Source organism: Drosophila hydei, unplaced genomic scaffold, assembly GCF_003285905.1.
Source record: "Drosophila hydei strain 15085-1641.00,03,60 unplaced genomic scaffold, DhydRS2 tig00008114-arrow-pilon, whole genome shotgun sequence".
NCBI classification, from domain to species: domain Eukaryota; kingdom Metazoa; phylum Arthropoda; class Insecta; order Diptera; family Drosophilidae; genus Drosophila; species Drosophila hydei.
The window spans coordinates 3,424,548-3,443,941 of record NW_022045827.1 but is presented as its reverse complement, the minus strand read 5'-3'; the positions used below and the strand labels follow the sequence as shown (position 1 = coordinate 3,443,941).

General features: G+C 46.3%; 5 protein-coding genes across 6 annotated transcripts in view; 2 read left to right on the top strand and 3 right to left on the bottom strand.

The window, feature by feature from the left end:
- The window catches only part of LOC111599174 (zinc finger protein ush), a 58,617-nt gene extending 52,643 nt beyond the window's left edge, over nt 1–5,974 (top strand). The window contains exons 3-8 of the mRNA XM_023314757.2: nt 1,770–2,719; nt 2,792–3,180; nt 3,325–3,591; nt 3,663–5,010; nt 5,081–5,217; nt 5,351–5,974. Of these exons, the coding sequence (XP_023170525.2) occupies nt 1,770–2,719; nt 2,792–3,180; nt 3,325–3,591; nt 3,663–5,010; nt 5,081–5,217; nt 5,351–5,768 (3,509 nt within the window). The 3' untranslated portion in view covers nt 5,769–5,974. The remainder of the gene's footprint in view (nt 1–1,769; nt 2,720–2,791; nt 3,181–3,324; nt 3,592–3,662; nt 5,011–5,080; nt 5,218–5,350) is intronic.
- Nucleotides 5,975–7,534: 1,560 nt separating this feature from the next.
- Nucleotides 7,535–8,429, bottom strand: LOC111599173 (SUMO-conjugating enzyme UBC9-B). 2 transcript variants are annotated; one of them, XM_023314756.2, is made up of 2 exons: nt 8,271–8,429; nt 7,535–8,219 (listed from the first exon to the last, which is right to left on the bottom strand). In XM_023314756.2, the coding sequence occupies exon 2, from the start codon at nt 8,092–8,094 to the stop codon at nt 7,615–7,617; it is 480 nt and encodes a 159-aa protein (XP_023170524.1). In that variant the 5' UTR covers nt 8,095–8,219; nt 8,271–8,429; the 3' UTR covers nt 7,535–7,614. The 2 variants fall into 2 exon arrangements, with proteins under 2 accessions (XP_023170524.1, XP_023170523.1); XM_023314755.2 differs by having other exon boundaries at nt 7,535–8,197; nt 8,271–8,428.
- A 153-nt stretch (nt 8,430–8,582) lies between these two features.
- On the bottom strand, nt 8,583–10,435 carry LOC111599172 (minor histocompatibility antigen H13). The gene is made up of 3 exons (XM_023314754.2): nt 10,072–10,435; nt 9,147–9,997; nt 8,583–9,078 (listed from the first exon to the last, which is right to left on the bottom strand). Exons 1-3 carry the CDS (start codon nt 10,291–10,293, stop codon nt 8,967–8,969), a joined length of 1,185 nt encoding a protein of 394 aa, XP_023170522.1. The 5' UTR covers nt 10,294–10,435; the 3' UTR covers nt 8,583–8,966.
- A 433-nt stretch (nt 10,436–10,868) lies between these two features.
- On the top strand, nt 10,869–12,647 carry LOC111599105 (neuronal acetylcholine receptor subunit alpha-7). Its single transcript, XM_023314656.2, has 4 exons — nt 10,869–11,180; nt 11,238–11,449; nt 11,519–12,137; nt 12,193–12,647. The coding sequence occupies exons 1-4, from the start codon at nt 11,090–11,092 to the stop codon at nt 12,588–12,590; spliced, it is 1,320 nt and encodes a 439-aa protein (XP_023170424.2). The 5' UTR covers nt 10,869–11,089; the 3' UTR covers nt 12,591–12,647.
- Nucleotides 12,648–12,939: 292 nt separating this feature from the next.
- Nucleotides 12,940–19,394, bottom strand: LOC111599082 (DNA-binding protein D-ETS-6). Its single transcript, XM_023314614.2, has 3 exons — nt 18,602–19,394; nt 13,969–14,209; nt 12,940–13,863 (listed from the first exon to the last, which is right to left on the bottom strand). The coding sequence occupies exons 1-3, from the start codon at nt 19,350–19,352 to the stop codon at nt 13,314–13,316; spliced, it is 1,542 nt and encodes a 513-aa protein (XP_023170382.2). The 5' UTR covers nt 19,353–19,394; the 3' UTR covers nt 12,940–13,313.

Here is a 19,394-nt window from a genome sequence, read left to right as displayed (position 1 = left end):
GCCTCTGCCCCTGCCCCTGCCGTTGCGCTTGCCTCTGCCACAGTTTTCAAGCTGTGTGTGTGTCGCTTATCGGCGAGGATCGATCACAACTGCGACGGCAACGCCGCAGCGCAGCTGATTTAACAAATTGATAAACAATTGTTGGCGTTGGCGATGCAAGTGTGTGCGAGTGAGTGTGTGTGAGTGTGTGTGTGTGTGTGTGTAGCAAAGGTGTGCGAGGTGGCGTAACGTTACGAAATGGCTAAACAAACGATACAGCAACAACAATAAAATGACGCAGAGCAGAGCTAATCCTCAGCAGCAGCAGCCGCAGCAGCAGCAGCAGCAGCAGTTGTTGCTGGCAACAGCAACATCAGCTTTTGGGCTGCTAGCCAGGCCCATTGTTAGCTAAGCTTTGGCTTAGCCCGCACAGCCTTTGCTGCGACTGCTGCTGCTGCTGCTGCTGCTGCTGCTGCTGCTGTTGATGTTGCTGTTGCTGGCGTGTAGTTTGCGCCGTAACCGGCAAACACTTTACGTGTGCTGCTTATCGCGCACCAATCGATGGCAATAAATATCTTACAAATAAGCAGAATGCGCTGGAATGCACAGAGGACCCCAAAAGAGCTGAAGCCATCGTTGGCTTTCAATGGAGCTGAAATTCAGTTTTGTTTTTGGTTTTTGCTTCTTTTTTTCTCCAGAGTTTTTGGGTAGAGATGGCGAACGCAGATGCTGTCTGATTGTTCACGTGCAGCATTTTGTGTGAATTCGTGAAAATCGACACTGCAATTAGGGCGAAACGCGCGGTGGGCGCAACCGACGCGTCAATGCGTCCTAAGCAATCAAAAGACTGAGGCGACGAACTTGCTGCACAACAAATTACAGTTGCAGTTGCAAACAAGCTCGAAAGCTGCTGGCTGCTTGGCTGCCTGGCTGCCTCGCTGCTTGGCAACAAGTTGCGCTGACATTTCAATAGCCAACAATTGACAGGTCAACGCGCATTGGCGGCCCGCACGAGTAGCGTACAGTACGCTGCGACCAGCGGCCAGCGGCCAGCGGCCAGCTCTGTGGGCCGCTTATCGGCGCCTTCATATCTATTGCTGGCATGTTGTTGTCTGTTGACTGCAACTGCCGCGACTGCAACTGCGACTGCGACTCTTGTGCTTATCCGTCGCATCGCTGGTCGTTATAATATTTTGTGACCAAAGAAAATACAAATCAGATGTCAGCTTGGCCGCTCTAATCATCAACTGTGTGCTAACTCTCTGGCCACCATGCGCTTTTCCACTCGCCGGCTTTTCCACGTAATCCGCACAGCGTCGAGATGCGTTAGCGGGATAAACGGTCCAAATGGTCTTCGACTTCGACTGCGACTTCGACTTCGACTTCGACCGTTCGACTTGGCCGACAGCCTCGCTGCTTGGCTCGCATTCAAGTTGCGAGTCGAGTAGAGTCGATTCTCAACTGGGACAACGTCGCATTGTTTTCACAGCTGCCTGTCGCTTGGCTCTCTCTCGCATCGCTGACAATTTGTTCGATAATAATTGCTAACCTCTGGTCACATTTGACACATACATGGCATTTGCCATGGGAGCGGGCCGAAATACAATCAACTTCGCCTCGATCCCACGTTTCAACTTGCATCCAATTGCCTTGAACAGGAGATATATCAAATGGCCATGTTGGCTTGCTTTAGAAACTGTTTTTATAGTAACATATCCCAAGTCTCAAGTCTCAGCTCCTATTACTCAACTAGTCTCGTTCATATTGCAACATCTTTAACATCTTTGCAGATTCCAAAGATTTGGGCGCACACGAGCTGAGCGAGGAGAAACAACAGCAGCAGCTGGAGGAGCAGCCCGAGGACGAGCAGCTGGATCAGCAGCAGCAAGCAAGCAACGCCGCTGAACAGATCGAGGAGACTGACATGGATCAGGAAATGGTTGAGGAGGAGCAGGCAGCCGCCCAGGAGGCCAGTGCACAACAACAAAATGTGGCCGACAGCTCGACGACTCCACCACGTAGTCCCACGCCACCTGAACTCGTGCCCAAGTTGGAGCGTGCCGATTCGCCGGCAACGCCGCCTTCAGTGGCAGCCACGCCCAGTCCGCCACCAACGCCCACGCCGCCCTTGGTGCTGCCCAAGCTGCGTCTCAATGCGCTGCTCGCTTCCGATCCGGCTCTTAAGCCCGATGCCAAGGAGCTAAATTTGGAGCCACGCTTGCTCGGTCCGCCGCCGCAGCTGGCAAAGCCTGAGCAGTCGCAGCAGCAGCAGAGCTTACCGGATCCAAGCAGTCTAGTGGAGCCGCTGCTCAAGCCGGCGCGTTTTATGTGCCTGCCCTGCGGCATAGCTTTCAGCTCGCCTTCAACGCTGGAGGCGCACCAGGCCTACTACTGCTCGCATCGCAACAAGGATGCCGACGAGGAGTCGGCCACCGGCGACAAGGCAGCAGCCGCAGCTGCTGGCGGCGGCAATCCAAATGCCAGCAACAGCTCCAGCGGCGGCAGCTCCGGCTCGGAGCCACCAGCCAAGGTAGCGCGCACGGGCAAGCAGTACGCCTGCACGCAGTGTTCCTACAGCGCCGACAAGAAGGTCTCCCTCAATCGCCACATGCGCATGCATCAGACCTCGCCAGCAGCGCCCACCCTGAACAGCCTGTCCGGGTTGGCCGCCAACGGTGTGGCTGTGGCCGCCGCCGCCGCTGCCGCTGCGGCCAGCGCGCTCGAGGAGAGCTCTAGTCAAGTGAGTTGGTTGACCAGCCAGTCAACGTCTAGCCCAAATAAAACTAACTCGATTTCCATGGCACCTTCTCAGCAAATCGATCGCTACTGCAGCGACTGTGATATACGCTTCAACAACATCAAGACCTATCGCGCCCACAAGCAGCACTACTGCAGCTCCCGTCGCAGCGACGGCCAGCTGACGCCCAAGCCCGAGGCGAACAGCACTGGCAACACGGCAGGCTCTGCAGTGGGAGTTGCCGCCGCGGCGGCCAAGCACAGCGGCGCTCACAGTCCGCAGACGCGCAACAAGACGCCGACGCCTGCTATGGTCGCGGCTGCTGCTGCTGCGGCTGCCGCTGCTGCAGCGGCCGCCTCGCTGCAGGTGGCACCGCCGCAGCCCTTCCTGGCGCTGCCCACCAATCCCATCATCATAGTGCCCTGCTCGCTAATACGCGCAGCCAGCCTCATTCCAGGACCACTGTGAGTAAAGCCCACAAAAAGTTGAAAGTTAGTCCGTGGTTTTGCTGTTGGTTGGAGCCAACAGCGAACGCATCGACGTCGTTTCTGCAGCTGTTAGATTTGTGAGCTTTGCTTGACCGATTCTTGTCTTAACCTCATTTTCAGCACCACCTCCACGTCGGGTATTGTCAATCCGGAGTCCACGTGCTTCACCCTTGACAATGGAGCACTCAAGCCGCTGGCCACGGCGCTCAATATAAATGCGCTGGCAGGCAATGCCACGCCCACGCCAACGCCCACACCCATGCCTAGCAGCAATCAGCTGAGCATGCCCGCCCTGGAGCCAGAGCGGCCCAGCGCCAGCAGCGTCTTGGAGGCGGAGGTCAAGAGCAGTCCGCCAGAGCCCAAGCGCAAGGAAGCCAGCGGCGTACGGTAAGTAAAGCAGACTTAAACTCCACGTAGATCTCTACTTACGCGCTCTCCGCATTTTCTTCCATGCACAGCGATACCACGCCCCTAGACTTGTCGCTGCGTCGTTCGCCAATTTCGCCGCTGCTGCAGCGCCACCGCTTGATGGAGGAGGCGCTGCTCAGCGCCGGCAAGGAGAGCCTGGAGAGCAGCGCCAGAACTGGTGGCAGCGTTACGCCGGAACAGATTGTGTGCGCGCCCTCGCTGCCCAGCAGCCCATCGATGAGTCCCTCGCCCAAGCGACGTGCGATCAGTCCACGCAGCTCTGGGGCGGGTAGTGCTTCCTCCATGTCGCCGCCAGCCTTGGCAGTGCCCCATCTGCTGGACAACCTGCAATTGCGCTCAATGTTGCCCGCCGACTTTGCACTATCCGAATCGCTGCTGGCCAAGACCAATCCGGAGCTGGCGCTGAAGTTGGCAGCAGCCGCCGCTGCAGCTGTGGCGGGCAGCAGCCCCGCCGAGCTGGCCAGCAAACTAGGCTTCAGCCCAGCAACTGGGCCTGCACCTCCTCCGGCTGTGGCTAGCGTGGCAGCCAACGCGTCCAACAGCCAGCCGCAGATCTATGTGAAGCAGGGCGTGTCCAAGTGCAAGGAGTGCAACATAGTCTTCTGCAAGTACGAGAACTATCTGGCGCACAAGCAGCACTACTGCTCCGCGCGCAACCAGGACACAGGTGCGGATGGTGACGTCAAGAATGCAGTGACACCGCCCGCCGCACCGGGTCCAGGCGTAGCCGGGTCCGGTGCCTCCGCGCTGGAGACCACGCCCGTGGCCTATCAGCAGCTGATCTGCGCCGCCTGTGGCATCAAGTACACCTCGCTGGATAATCTGCGCGCACATCAAAACTACTATTGCCCCAAGGGCGGAGCGGCAGCCACGCCAGCCGAGGCAGCCACACCACAGCTGCCATTGCCCAAGGAGAAGTGCGTTAAGTGCAAGACACTGCATGAGCATGGCCAGCCCTGTGCCACGCCCCCAGCCGCGCCCCAGCTGCCGCCGGCCAGTGTGGCGAATAGCGTGAACAAGTGTCCCGTTTGCGGTGTGGTCAGCCCCACCGCTGCGCTGGCCCGCAAGCACATGGAAATGCACGGCACGGTGAAAGCATTCCGTTGCAGCATCTGCCAGTATAAGGGCAATACGCTGCGCGGCATGCGCACCCACATACGCACCCATTTCGATAAGAAGACGAGCGATGTCAACGAGGAGCACTACATGACCTGCATCTTCGAGGAGGATGCGGCAGCTGCAGCGGCACCGCTACCCCCGGCCATGGGCTTGGACCTGCCCGCCGTGACAGCGGCCCAGGAACAGCTGGAACAGCACGCGGCACAGATCTTCAACTGCGATCACTGCAACTATGCCTCCACCTACAAAGGCAATGTGGTGCGTACTCCTGACTAGCAGCAATGCTGGACTCAGCTCTAATTGTAATTGTAATCTTCTCTTCAAACAGCTGCGTCACATGAAACTGTTGCATCCACACGTGGCAATCAACTCGCCCTCCATATCACCCGAGTGCCGTGAGCAGGATTCCACAGCACATGCCCTGCCCGAGGTAGCCCTGGTAAATGGCGAGCGCGAGGCGGCCAGGTAAGCATTCTTAATGGCAGTGGCCAACTAGAAGATACCCTAACCAAGAAATAGGTTTCTTAGTTAGAGTATCTAGTGTATTTTACAATACATACAATTCCTTAACTCAAGCTAACTTATTTTTCTTCTTTAGTTTCCACATTAAGTCGGAGCCCTTGGAGCCACCTGTCGCTACATTGGGTCTGGTGCATGAGAACAACAATTCGCCCATTGGCACGCCGCACACGCACATCAAAGCCGAGCCGCTGGACATGGGCATTGAGCTAACCGCACCCACACTGCCACCGCCCATGGCGAATTCGCCGCTGGGGCCGAGCGCCGCGGAGGCCATGAAGAAATATTGTTCCACCTGCGACATATCGTTCAACTATGTGAAGACCTTTTTGGCACACAAACAGTTCTACTGCAAGAGCAAGCTACACCGACCGGAGGCCAGTGACAGCCCCAGTCCCACTGTGGGCGTTGGTGGCACCGCCATGCCACTGCAGTCGCCCAGCGAGCTGCTGTTGCTGCAAAAGAACAAGGAGAATCTTCAGGAGGCGGCCATTTGAGAGAGCCAGCTGATGTGGGAGGTGCAGCGCAAGCAACTGGAATGGTACTACAAGTGCTTCTGAGCCAACCACAAAACGCAACCACCATCACCACCACAAACATCAACCACCAACACCACAACCACCGACACAGTATCGAAAGTATTTCCGGAGAATCTCCAACTGTTCCCCCTGCGAAGATAGATAGATCCTGATTAATAATATCCAGGCAATATATAGATATACATAAAGACATATATATATATATATATATATATATATGCTCTGTAGAAATCATGACATATAATGCATGCCAAAGCTTACCACTTAGAGAAGAAATCACAATTGAAGTGCAAGAAACTACAAGTTTTTCGATATCGAAATAGATATAGTATATCTAGGGAGTATGCTCCTCGAACTACCCAAAAACCAAGTGGAAACTCTCCACGGTTGGGTTAAACGGTATATAATCCTAATAGATCCAATAATATGCATAATAATTATTGTAAATCCAACAGCGTTCAAGCTTATATAACAAATAAAACTGTGTAATTTAAATATATATACATATATATATGCATATAGGCAATGTATATATATATGTATGTGTACTGTATGTATTTATTAAGAGTGTGCGACAATAAACGTAATTAATTTATTCAAAATAAACTATACAAAATATTGCTATGACTAATTCTGTGGAATTTATAATAATTGTATTACTAAGTATTATGAAGTGTTTTAAAATGGTTTTCGATTTATATTTTATACTTTATAATCTGTTTTAAAAAATTTCAGCTATAAAGTTAGAAATATAAAAACCTATTTATTTTAACATTTATAGATATCTATATATTTTGTTAAGTCGGCAGTATTTCAGATATGTTATGCTCTTCACTTTTGAGTGATATTTTCAATATGCCCCGACCAATTAAAATTTCCGACCTACTACCAAGATCGCAGCTGAACTGGTATTTCAAAGTTATATATTCAACTGACTCACGAATATCTTGAAAAGAGCATCATTCCTTGATCTTTTATATATTAACTCATAACTCAACTCTTGGCTATCTTCGAAAATTAATATCTGAAAAAAAACAAATTTTTATTTACTTTCATCAAATCAATAATAAATTTTCAATTGTTTTAAATCAATTTTCATTTGCTGCCAAAAAATAAATTTAGTGTTGCCTACTTTCAGGGTGAGCAATAAAATTTAATGCGTTCGATCATAATTTCATAAGAATTTCCTTTAACCCCACCACCCCCGCAACTCGTTTACCCACTTTCGATCAAACACTAGCCAATTGTAGAGATGTTCTCAAATAGATTATCGGCGAGCATTAAAGGTCAAGTATATATGCCACGTTAGCAAAAGGTGACGTCAGCTTCGACTCTGTTAGCCATGCGGAGTGCAATTCGAATGATTACATAGTATTGCTATTGAAACAACGTTTGCCTATTATTACATATATCATATAAATTTATTGAAACACAATTAATGCGAAAATTACAGTGCTGTGAAATAAGGAATTCTACATGATGTAATTGTAATTGTATGTAATTCATATGCATATATATATAATTTATAATTGGTGCAAACCGAATTTTCATGGTGTTTTTGTTTTTTTTTTTTATTATTTTTAAATCAACTTAAGAGTTATTAAAATGTTTTGTAATTAGAAGAGGCATTCACGAAAATGCCTCGTTCCTAAATGTTTTTTGTTTGTGTATGTGTGTGTGTGTGTTGGATGATCACTTGACTGCCTGCCCATTATAAACGTTGATTTGTGTAAGTGTATGTGTGCTTTCTTAGAGAGTAGCGGTATTCTCTGTTGATGCCTGTTTTCTTGTTGTGGGTTACACTCTATTCGGTGGCAGCCATGGCACGCGCCTGAGCACGTACGCGTTTCTCGTATTCCAATCGATTCTGACAGTAGATGGTGTATGCCTCCGCCTGTGCTGGATCCTTGATGTTGGGCTCGTTTAGCAAATCCTGAATGCCCAAAAGAATCTGTTTGATTGTAATGGCAGGACGCCAGTCCTTCTCCTCGTCCAGCAGCGAGAGGCATACGGTGCCTGATGGATAGACATTGGGATGGAAAAGTGGCGGCTCAAATTTGCATTTCGGTGGCGAGGTTGGATAGTCATCCTTAAAGATCATGCGTAGCTTGTACAAGCCACCCTCCCAGGGGGTCGATTTCTTTCCGGGAATGGCGCACTCCCAGATCATGAGATTCAGTGTGCCATCGGGATTCTTAGCTGGCCGTGCCACAAACCCAAACGGATGATCTTTACGCCAAGCCTTACGCTCCTCGCCCAAACGTGTTATTGCAATTCCAGACATCGTGGGTTTTGCACCTACTGTTGCTTGTCGCTTTTGTAAAATCTATCGCCGTTTCTCCTTTTTGCCTCTCTGCTTCTACCTACGATGTACACGCTGCTTGCGTCTGTGCAAAAAAAATATGCTCACTATTAACGCTAAAAGATTGCAAATTATTCATTCCTAATTTGCATACATACCTTCGTATTGCCTTTGCTGTCTTAAACAGCTAAAACTACTTGCAATTTTGTGTTTTTTCTACCAAACTTGAAAATTTTTTACACAAAATTAGCGCAATTTGACGGCTTCGGCTTGCATTAGGGATGGTAGAAAATATTGATACATCGATACGTTGCACATCAAAAAAAGTGTGACCAGGCTACGAGTGAGCAAAAAAACCGGAAAATACCAGACAACAATATATAGGTTGGCTTAATCAAGTTCAGTCTCACTGATTTCTGTTTAATTATCGATATTTCTCGCAACGGAACATTTGTGTAAACGCTTGTCGATGCTGATTTGGAATATTTCAATTTATTTTATTGTTCTTATGTGTACTTAATTTTGTTACAGTTCATTTTAATAGACTTATGGACTTTTGATTTTGTTCAAATAAAAGGATTTGCAAACTATGATCTCTAAGCGTTTAAGCCTAATCGAACGCAATGGTGGTTGTGCCTTGTCAAGGAATAATCCTAAGTTCTTAACAGTCAGATCGTCTTTTTACGGTTGATAGAAATACAAAGCTTAAGAGGCTAAATAAAGAAACTCAATCACGAAATATAAAATATATGATTTGCTTATTACTTGTTACTAGTTAATAATAGAAGACTTGTAAGCGGGTTTTGTAAAGGGGAAGCGGGAGAGAGAACGGCACTTGCAATTCATTAAATGAATTATTTTGCCTTTTTGGAATCTTTCTTCTTACTGCTGCCGCTGCTGCTGCCGCTCTCATCCTTCTCTTTTTTCTCTTTCTTTTCCGGTTTCTCTTCAGGATGGTCTTCATAGCTGTGGAGGACAAACATTTAAGGTTTATTTATGGTTCTATATGGATACTAATTCATGAGGGGACTTACGCAAAGAGCACCTTCAGCTCGCCTCTAACCAGGGCCACCAGCAAAGGGGTACCCATGCATGCGGGCACTAAATAGAGAAGCGCTGGCTGTGCATGCTTGAAGACGTGCATCACAAAGATCGTAGCCATGAGACCCATGAAGTATGCAGCTAACGTGGAATAGAAATAGATGCGCGTCTTACGCTTTTTGCTGTCATCGAATCGAAGCAGCAGGGCAATAAAGATACCCGGAATGACAATATCACCCAGACCCAGCATGGCAAAGTTCGAGGCAGTAAACCCATTTTCAAGAATGTCCTGTGGGAAAACTAGCTTGATAGGCGCCTCAAAGCTCTTGGCAACTGTGACCATGACATTGGTACCAAACACCCAGAAGATGTCGTAGAAGAACAGTCCACTTAACAATATAACGCCCGTGACAAAGTTATTCAAATGCAACATCTCGACGCCGTTAATGGCGAAGGCCAGACCGAACATATTGTTGGCTATCCAGTGTTTCTTCAGTAGATACCAGACCCCAATGACCGAAGAGATGATTAGGCAGACGATGTCGTGCGTGGAGAACTTGTAGTTGATGATATCCTCTTTGTGTTTGCCTTCGCCCTTTGTGAAGTGTATGTGGAATGGTACTTTTGGTACAGCGGCTGGCATTAGCGAGTTGATAACTGGACTGAGCAGGTGGGCCAACGCAATAACTCCCAGCACAAAGAAGTAGCCGGTTAGCAACAAGTTGATGTGGACCTTCTGAAAGATCTGGAAGAACATGTACAGCCCAAACAGCGCCACTGACGCGATGAGTGGAAAGTACATGGCATCCTTCTTGGTCATTGTGTCTGCCTTCTCGCCCGTCGACTATGAAACGTGAAAATTAAGTAGAGAGTGAAAGCATGCAGCAAAAAAGGGCGGTTAACAGTTCAATCACACACCTTTTTCAGTTTGTGCAGCTTAACGGAGCGTATGGAGCCAAAAATAATGGGCAGCATGGCCATTATGACCAGGCTGCCATACGCCACGGCGATACCTTCCGGCGTCGATGGCTTCTTTTCGTTTGTAATTGTTTCATTTTTATTAGCACTTGCATTCGAATTAACATTCTCCAGTATGCCTTTAATTGCATTTTTCACTGTGCCAATGACTTCCTCCGCCATGTCTACTATTATGTTGACTTTATATCAGCTAAGTTTAACTTTATATTTTCGTTGCCGTTGACGATTTCTATTGAAAATCGTTTCGGCTCGCGATTAGAGGGTAACAATTGTGACACGCAGCCACACAACAACTACAACAACAATAACTGCAAACGACGCACACGTCAACGCTAGGGATGGTCGATAGCATGATAACTTATCGATTTAAACAGCAAGGGGTAAAAAAGAGCACGGTAGCATATATTTAGGTTAAAATTAACTGTATGTTTATATTATATTTTAATATTTGTATATTTTTTGTATAATAATATATTATTTGTATAATAATATACTCAAGTACTACAATTCTGCTGAGCCAACTCACTTAAAGAAGTATTTAGAAAATTATAAATTGTAAACGTTAACATATATGTGTTACGCTCAAAATGGCACTGTCAGAATTATCAGCTGTTAAATCTAATAAGCCGTTATTACCTAAACTTTAATTTTGAAATGGTTAGTTGCCAAATAATTTTGTGTGGGCGGGTCCATTATCCACTGTACGTACTCCTACTGCTACTTACAGACGACTGCATAAGTCAGCGCTGGTATTATCTTGAATAATTCTCGGTGGCAGTTACGCCGCTAGCTTTATCAGAGGCTGCAGCCATGTGCGAAACCCTCTGGTGGCTTTCGATTTAACGCTCAGTCGTTATCCAGAGACCGATGAGCTCACATTAAAATTAGAATAAGTAAATTGTTGATCCACAAAAAAACAAAAAAGCAAAAAACAGGCACATTGTGAACTTGAGGAACAATGTCGACCAAGATAAAAACGTTGATTTCCGGTCGTAGGCTGCTGTTGTTGATGTTGGTGTGCCTGCTCGTTTCCGTGCCAAGCGCCAGTTGTAAGTGCAATAAATATAAATACTTCACACATTTATCTATGTCCCACATCTGATCAGGCAAACCGGAAAACATAGATGCTCCTGATACGAAGTCGGCCAATGTGAGCACCCTAGATCGGCTACAAATGAATCTCTTCGTTAACTACGATGTAAACGTTCAGCCCACTATTCAAGGCAAAGCGGCAAACGTAAGCCTTGGTCTATCGGTGAACTATATAGATATCGATGAGCTGAACGGCAAGATCACACTCCATTGTTGGCTGAACGTGGTAAGTGTAGATTGTAACAAAGGCACGCTTAGTCAGTCAATAAATCCATGTTGATAACAACCATTACAGCAATGGGTCGATGAGCAACGTTCATGGAATATAAAGCAGTATGACAACATTACCAAGTTGCATATACCAGACAGCAAAGTGTGGAAGCCACAGATTATGATCTTCAATGCCGCTGCCGATGAGGGCAACTATCCTGTGAGCACACAGGTGATACTCTCCAATGATGGCAGCTTCCAGTGGGTGCCACCAGCTGTCTATACGGCCTATTGCGCTCTGAACATGCTCAACTGGCCGTACGATCAACAGATATGCAAGCTTAAAATTGGCACCTGGTCGGTGAGCAATCTCAATGCGGCCTACAGCAAGGCGATCAATTATGATGATCGGGTGCAATCGAGCGAGTGGGAAATTGTCAGCGGCCGAACACGGTTTGTGCACCAGGACTATTATAGCTATGTTGAATTTATATTTACAACTCAGCGCCGCTCCACCATGTATACAGCGGTTATCTTTACGCCAGCCTCTTGCATAGTGCTCTTGGCGCTGGCCACTTTCTGGCTGCCACCGAAGATGGGCGAGAAAATACTGCTCAATGGCATACTCATCCTAATGATTGCTGCGTTTCTCATGTACTTTGCCCAGCTGCTGCCCGTGCTAGGCGGGAATACGCCGCTCGTTGGTAAACTGAACAACTCCATTTCGTATTTATTTGCTTAACCTATTCTGCTTTGCAGTTGTCTTCTATAGCTCCAGCTTGTTGCTGATCAGCATATCCACGATTATAGAGGTTGTAGTGCTCTACCTGGCCACGGCACAGCATAAGCGTCGCGTGCCGGACCTAGTGAAGCGTCTGTTGAATGGCAAACTGGGCACTTGTCTACTGCTCTCGCACTTTACCAATGAGGCTGAGCAGCCTGCAAGGCAAAGCAATGGCGTACCCAAGGAGATGGATGAGAATTTGTACGATAGTGTGGACGATGTGACCAATCCGTTGGACATCAATCCTACTGGGGTGCCCTCAGCGCGTGCCCTACAATTCGACTGGATGCTGTTGGCCACGGCCGTCGATCGCATTTGTTTCATTTGCTTTAGCCTGGTCTTCATAGCGTTGAGCATTGTTTACGCTATCTAAGATCCCAAAATATGCCATTACAATAGCGCTTTTATATAACTTTTACTGCTATACTCAGAAACAATGTATGTAAAGATTGCGTGTTAAATAAACGTTAAGCAATTTACAAATTATATATCGAATTGAAGATAAGCTATAAGAAATATGTATATCAAATAAGACTTTTCTTGTAGTTAAATTTTCGGATCTTTAATTGAAACAAGTTTTTTCTTTTTTCTCAGAGTGTATTTCTATTTGTGTATTTTGTGTTTGTTTTCTTTTTTTCATGTCCAATCTATGAATAATTATAATTATTTAAATAATATGTTGAGAGCTCTATATACATAGACACACGCATTAAAAGTAAAGTATGTAGGCTTAAAAGCAACATTTAACAGACGTTGTAACAAATTAGTTAGGCCGGGTTAGATCCTGGATACTTTCTACATGTATTGCTTCCTTTTCCTTAATTTTTGTTTTTGTTGTTTGTGTTTTTTTTTCTTTTTGTTGGCTGCATTGCTCCATGTATTTATCACATATGAGAAATTACGTAATTAAACCAAAAGTAGCTGGCATTAAGCGAAATGACCTTTTTACAGTATGACTCCTGGCGGCCTGAGCGAGATGGAGATACAGCAACTGGCTTGGCTTGTGCGCAGCGGGCGGCCCGTGCGCAAGCTTGACCCCCGCCCCATATGAAAAAGCAACCCCTGACAAATTGGGGTTGGCCATTTGCCATTGCAATTAAATTCGCTGCTCATAGGTCACATTGGAGGAGGCTGTGGATGTTCGGGGCTCTTGCTCTGACGACTGGCTGGAGCCCGCCGTGGCAGTTGACACGACGTTTGTGTAACCGCCAGGGCCGGCAAATACGGACGACACCTGAGCAGGTGAGGGCAGCGACGAGGCTGTCGAGGGTGACGGAAATCCCAAACTGGAGCAATTCGAAGCCGGCGATGTGAGTTCTCCAGCGGCAGCTGCGGCGGCGGCGGCAGCGGCATGTGGATGCAGCAGCTGATGCGGATGTACATGCGGGTGATGCCCATGATGGGAATGATGCGCCAAGTGATGTGGCAAATGCTGCGCGGGCAGCGCATGTGGGCCACCGCCAGCGGCGGCATGTGGATGCGAATGATGATGATGATGATGATGCTTATAGGAACTAATCATGCTGCTAGCCGGATCACAGCCTTGTGCCTGCGCCTGGCAGGCGGCCATCAGGCCATGGAAATCAAATTTGTACGCATACCGCTTACCATGCACCTTGGTCATAATATTCTTGTCATAGTAATAGCTGCAAAGAGATGAAAACAGAAAAAAAATCACAGATTCAATTGAAAACTTGTTTTTGGCATGACTCAGTGGGCAGGAATTGTTGGTCCAGTTCGTTGAGACTTACCGCAGAGCTCTGCTCAGCTTGTCGTAGTTCATGTTTGGCTTGGCCTTGCGCTCGCCCCAACGCTTGGCCACCTCGTCCGGATCGATGAGCCGGAACTCGCCCGATTGGCCCTCCCAGCAGATGTAGTTGGCGTTCGACGAATCAGCGAGCAGCTCCAACAGAAATTGCCACAACTGTATTTGCCCGCCAGAGCCCTGAGCGACCAATCGGTGCGAGGCAGCGTTCAGCAGCTTGTATGGATCTAAAAAACCGCAAACAGAGACAAACAGACAATCAAGCAACAAATACATACAGAAATTTATATAGGTACACACACACACACACAAACGCAACAACAGTGAGCGAGTGGGCGCTAGAACTCGTATGGAACGAGATTTGCTGCTCAATGGTTGCGAGGTCGGGCGGGGTTGTTGCTGCTTTGACAAGGCGTTGGTAACGTGGCATGCAAGCCAAATGAAAGACCATAAGCCGACCATGCCCGATTCCACAGAAAAACAACCGCAAGCACACATAAATCCTCGAACAAGAGCTTGGGATATTCCCGCCATCAGAAGACGTGAAATGCCTAGAGCAGGCTCTCAAGCAGGTGTCAGCTCAAAGACTGCACATGCAACAGTGATCTTAACTGAAGATACCCTGCAGCAGCATAGCTCTCTACTTAAATGTCAACTAACAACGCGGGTGTGTTTAAGCTAGATCTGAACAGCCTAAGGTCTATCTAAGTTATTTACAAACTTTTTTAATATTTGAGTATTAAATGATTGTGCTTGAAGATGTCAATTCAAATTCATAATATTAAATTAATTAACAACGTTTAATTGTTGGAAATTGTTTTTGTTTTAATATTATCTGCCTACTAGATTTAAGTTCTTAAAGTCTTAACGTCTTTAAGCAACGAAAACTTAGCTTGTGGCATAAATATTTATTTAATTTTTTAAGATACGTAAACAAAATAAATTATCGATTTTGTGTAAGTTGTTTATTTAAAAAATATAGATAAGCTTATTTGCCCTCCCATTAAACTGAATCATACAAAATCTTAGCTAGGTACCGCCACTGGGATCAGTTTGTCACTGATCAATCTGACACTAGACCATGCTCCCTTTGTACTCGACTAAGCTTTAGTGCACTAAACTAGGTTTATTTTTAGCCAATTATATGCATTAGATTATATACTTTAGCATACTTAATTACGTGCTCGATCGAACTAATTTGTATCAATTTGCTATCTGCCTAGGGTATACAGAAAGTTCCCCTCATATAAAAATATTATCGGCTGCACGAAAGCAACATAATTCCAGGTGACTCATGGTTAAGAGAAGACAGTTCCGCCAAGAGACGCGCGCGAAAAGAGACAGAAAGCGAGAGCGAGGGAGCTGGCGATAGCGAGTGAGCGAGCAAGTTAGAGATTGGAATTTGCTTCCTCGACTTCTATTAAGCTTCGGTATTTCTATTCTTATGGCAGTTCGTGTCCGGAAATGCCAGATGTTTTTACCATTGAAGATCATGGAACTATGGCCGGAATGAGCGGTGCCAGCAGCATGGCCATGATGGTGGTGCTGATGATGATAGTGATGCACGGCTGTATGGTGGTGCGGATGATGTGTTGCCGGCGGTGCAGGCTGCATGCGCAGCCCGAAGCGCCTATTCAAATCCTCCGAGAGGCGCCACATGACGCCGACATCGACGCTGACGCTCATAGCGCGTAGAGTCGAGACGCTGAATCGAATGGAAACACAAGCAACTCTACAGCGACATGTTCCCAGAAACAGTCGATTCTACAATATATAAATGTTTGTTTGCGCGGAATTGACCTTATTGCAATTATATTTTATTTTTCTGATTTCTGTTTATGTAATGCGAAAAGTGAACAATTTACAAATTTATGTCTTGGCTTCACTTTAAAATTTAGTCTATTTATTGAGAACTGGATATTTTTTCATAATTCTTGTTAAACGGAGTGCGATTTATTTATATTTTTATTTGTTTGGGGCCAGAGCGCAAAGTGCGAACTGTTTCGAACGAACTCCATGTGGCAACTGCTGCCAAACAAAGCGGCGCCCAGTGCCCTATGCGCCATATCAAAAGACATATATACACACATATATATATATATATATATATATATAGTGTAGTATGGTATATAGATGTATAGCTATCTAGACACGAGCAATGCCGAGGCGCAGCTCACCTGCGCAGCTGGTGGTAAATGCTGGACCAAAAGTCACAAAAGGCCACGTGCAGCCACTCAACCCTCGCCGAGCTTTGCCACTCCCCCTCCACTCTCCCGTTCTCCCTCGTGTAGTTCAGCTGTAAGCTCTGGCAGAACAACATGTAATCCTCTTTGGCATAAAAAACAAATCAATTAAATTGGCAGAGACACAGCGACTCTTTAACATATACCAATGCCAAATCTCAGGAAGGATGCAACGAATTGAATATTTTCCTGCCCCACCCAACCGACCGACCTACCGACCATCATTGTACTCCACCCACACGTTTGACCGCCCGCTGAGCTGTTGTCAGTTGGCAGGAATGCCGGCTCCTGCCTTCGTTTGCGTTGAATTTTCTGACTTTGCGACTTTTGCGCGTCGGCGCTTGGCGGGGATTATTTTGATTTTATTATTAGATGCCACATCCTGTGAGAAATTATCATATTTACATCGTTTATTATTAAGTTCATCACTCGAGCCGCAGCCCCGCCCACACACACACACGCCCCAACGGCGAAGTTAATAACTGTCGAGCGAGCTGCGAGAAAAAGTGTTGCATACTTTGCGGTCGCTGGGAAGGCGTTTTTCAAGAGATTTACGTTTATGAGGCAAAAGTTGTAAGCAGCCCGCGATTACGTCGCAAGGATGCTGTCAGAGCAGGTGCAAGTATATAAATATATACATCTACTTGATACAGTGCTAGCTCGCTAATTAAAACGCTTTGTTCAGCTGATTAACTTCAGCTGAAGTTAAGAGTTGTTATAAGCATTGAGCTTATTTTATTATAATATGACAGTAGCAGGTTATAAATAATATTTACTGCCTATTTTCAGTGAGTTTTCAATGCTAATAGTTGTTAATTTTCACAAAAATATTAAAAAATTTAAATCAAAATACAAGAGTTTAATCTAATCGCTTATCCATCCTTTAATGCACATATTATGAAATACTATTATTAAGATATATATAATATAGTGAACAGTGAACGTCTAACAAGATGCATTGAAGTAAGATAATATCTCTATAAATGGATTCAAAAACTACTGCACACACAAAAATAATTTCATACACTCATACATATCAATGGATTGAGTCAGATTAAAAAATTCCTACGAAGATTTGAACCCGCAGAAAAGCGGTTAAGCCACTATCTCGAGCTGCACCGTCTCGCAGACGAATCGAATAAAATTAAATTGGAATTGAAATCGAAATTCTATTAATAGAATTGTATAAAGAATAAACGCATGTGACTGTTTGTATGTGTTAAATTACGCCCAATGCGAAAGGCGACGTTTTCTTTACCTCGTTGTTCCAGGTGTGCAGTCAATCTGCTAGGAGGGAAACATCCTGTGAGTATGCCTAGCAGAATCACTTAAGTCACTTATCTTACTTTTAAATTTGATTTATTTGTGACTGTTCTCTGTTTTAATAGCTATTTTTCCATTGAATATAAGCTTGATATATTTTGATTTATTTGATGAAAGTCGGTTTCAAAAATTAAAAAGAAATTTGGCAACTTTGCATATATAGTATATATATATATATGAATGTGTGTTTGAATGTACGTTGCTGACGCAAATAATCGAGTTATGCCCAAATAAGATGGGACTGATATATAATTTGTGCATTCCATGGAAATCGTGATGGAGTGATCGACTGAGACGAGGGAGAGACGGACCGACGGACCGAGGAAGAGGTAGACCGACGGACCGACCGACAATAAGGCCGAAGTTATTTGGTCTATTGGTACTGAACACGAATATATACCTTATCGCGTAAGCTCCATCTATTTATTACATATATTCTACCTATATATTATATATGAAAGTAAACAAAATATTTAAAAAAGAAAAAAATTGTAAAAATTATTTGAACTGTCGATAAAAATTTTCATCTAAAAGTTCTAGTTAACGAACTGCTACTGCAATGCTTAGATCTAATTAAAAGTCAGCTTAATCCTGACTGTCCTTGACTTCATCCACACATGCTCATATCACCCACACACACATACCCAACCCCTTTTCGAATACCCACTCCCAGTTGGCATTAATTTGACGCCTTATCAATAGCCAAGACGTTCGTCTACCGTTTGGGGGTTGGTGTGAAAAACAATCAATGAGGGACATAAGTAACGTTGCTATCAACGCCTCCGCATCTTAATCAGTTGCCATTAGGTTGCATTGAGAGCGCGGCAAAAAGGATTCAATTGATGCCTGACCGACCACAAAGAAGGACCAAAGGATAACAAAGCAGCTGCTGCTGCTCCTTGCTATACATTGTTTGACCTTAAGCGTGCCACTGGGAATCGCCGACGTGCAGCCAATTACAAGCAACTCAATCTGGACAGATCAGATTTATGTGGCCATAGATTGTGCCGAAAATAAGAAGAAAAACACGGAACACCTAACGCCTCTACTTACTTGGCTCGTCCTCGTTGAGCATGGGACTTGTCTCCCTGCCGGTGGCATGGTAAAGACTCAAGGCGAAATGCTTGGCCAGCAGGATGCCGCCGCGTCTGGATCCGGCACAGACCCAGAAATCGGCGCGAGTCAGCTGGCACAACTCTTTGCCATCTTTGGGAAAGCGGGTGATGTCCGGCTCCGGTTCGATTTTGAACTTGTGCGTCAGCCACTTCACCCAGCTGGCAATGTCCTCGGTGGTCCAGGCATGCGGATCCACGGGCACCAACACAGGTGTGCCCGGTTCACTCTCTGTGTCCGAGTCAATCGGCGCGTCTGCTGGAATAGGTGATGGCGGGTGGGAGGCAGCGAGTGGTAAGGATAACTGCAGCGGTGCAGGTAAATGAGAGCTGTGGCTGCTGGTTCTGCTTCGACTGCTGCTGCCACTGCTGCTGCTGCTGCTGCTGCTTGTGGAGCTCTCTGAATCCGTATCCGAGTTGGAGGAAGTAGTTGTGCTACTACTGCTGCAGCGGCGTCGACGTCGTCGTCGTCGTCGATGATGATCAGCCGCTTGCTTCGCCGCCGTCTCTGCGGCCGTTGTCGCCTTGGAAGATGATGATGATGCACCGACACCTTTGGGTCGGGCATCTTGGTGCATGGCATTCGAGCTCGGCACCAGCACTGACCGCACTGACCACACTGCCCCACTCACGTGCCTATCTAACGTTTTGTTTGAGTTTAAACTTTGAATCTGGCTGCTCAGAATGGCCATGGAACTGACTATACACTGAAACACTGGCACACTGCAAAATAT

What these genes read in the sequence shown, in the direction of transcription:
- LOC111599173 (XM_023314756.2), bottom strand. Translation starts at nt 8,094, where the DNA reads ATGTCTGGAATTGCAATAACACGTTTGGGCGAGGAGCGTAAGGCTTGG.
- LOC111599172 (XM_023314754.2), bottom strand. Translation starts at nt 10,293, where the DNA reads ATGGCGGAGGAAGTCATTGGCACAGTGAAAAATGCAATTAAAGGCATA. An exon ending in AGCTGCACAAACTGAAAAAG is followed by an intron (nt 9,998 to 10,071) that starts GTGTGTGATTGA and finishes CACGTTTCATAG; the next exon opens with TCGACGGGCGAGAAGGCAGA. An exon ending in GAGCTGAAGGTGCTCTTTGC is followed by an intron (nt 9,079 to 9,146) that starts GTAAGTCCCCTC and finishes TGTCCTCCACAG; the next exon opens with CTATGAAGACCATCCTGAAG.
- LOC111599105 (XM_023314656.2), top strand. Translation starts at nt 11,090, where the DNA reads ATGTCGACCAAGATAAAAACGTTGATTTCCGGTCGTAGGCTGCTGTTG. An exon ending in TTCCGTGCCAAGCGCCAGTT is followed by an intron (nt 11,181 to 11,237) that starts GTAAGTGCAATA and finishes ACATCTGATCAG; the next exon opens with GCAAACCGGAAAACATAGAT. An exon ending in TCCATTGTTGGCTGAACGTG is followed by an intron (nt 11,450 to 11,518) that starts GTAAGTGTAGAT and finishes CAACCATTACAG; the next exon opens with CAATGGGTCGATGAGCAACG.
- LOC111599082 (XM_023314614.2), bottom strand. Translation starts at nt 19,352, where the DNA reads ATGGCCATTCTGAGCAGCCAGATTCAAAGTTTAAACTCAAACAAAACG. An exon ending in GCTCAACGAGGACGAGCCAA is followed by an intron (nt 14,210 to 18,601) that starts GTAAGTAGAGGC and finishes GCGGTTTTTTAG; the next exon opens with ATCCATACAAGCTGCTGAAC. An exon ending in AAGCTGAGCAGAGCTCTGCG is followed by an intron (nt 13,864 to 13,968) that starts GTAAGTCTCAAC and finishes ATCTCTTTGCAG; the next exon opens with CTATTACTATGACAAGAATA.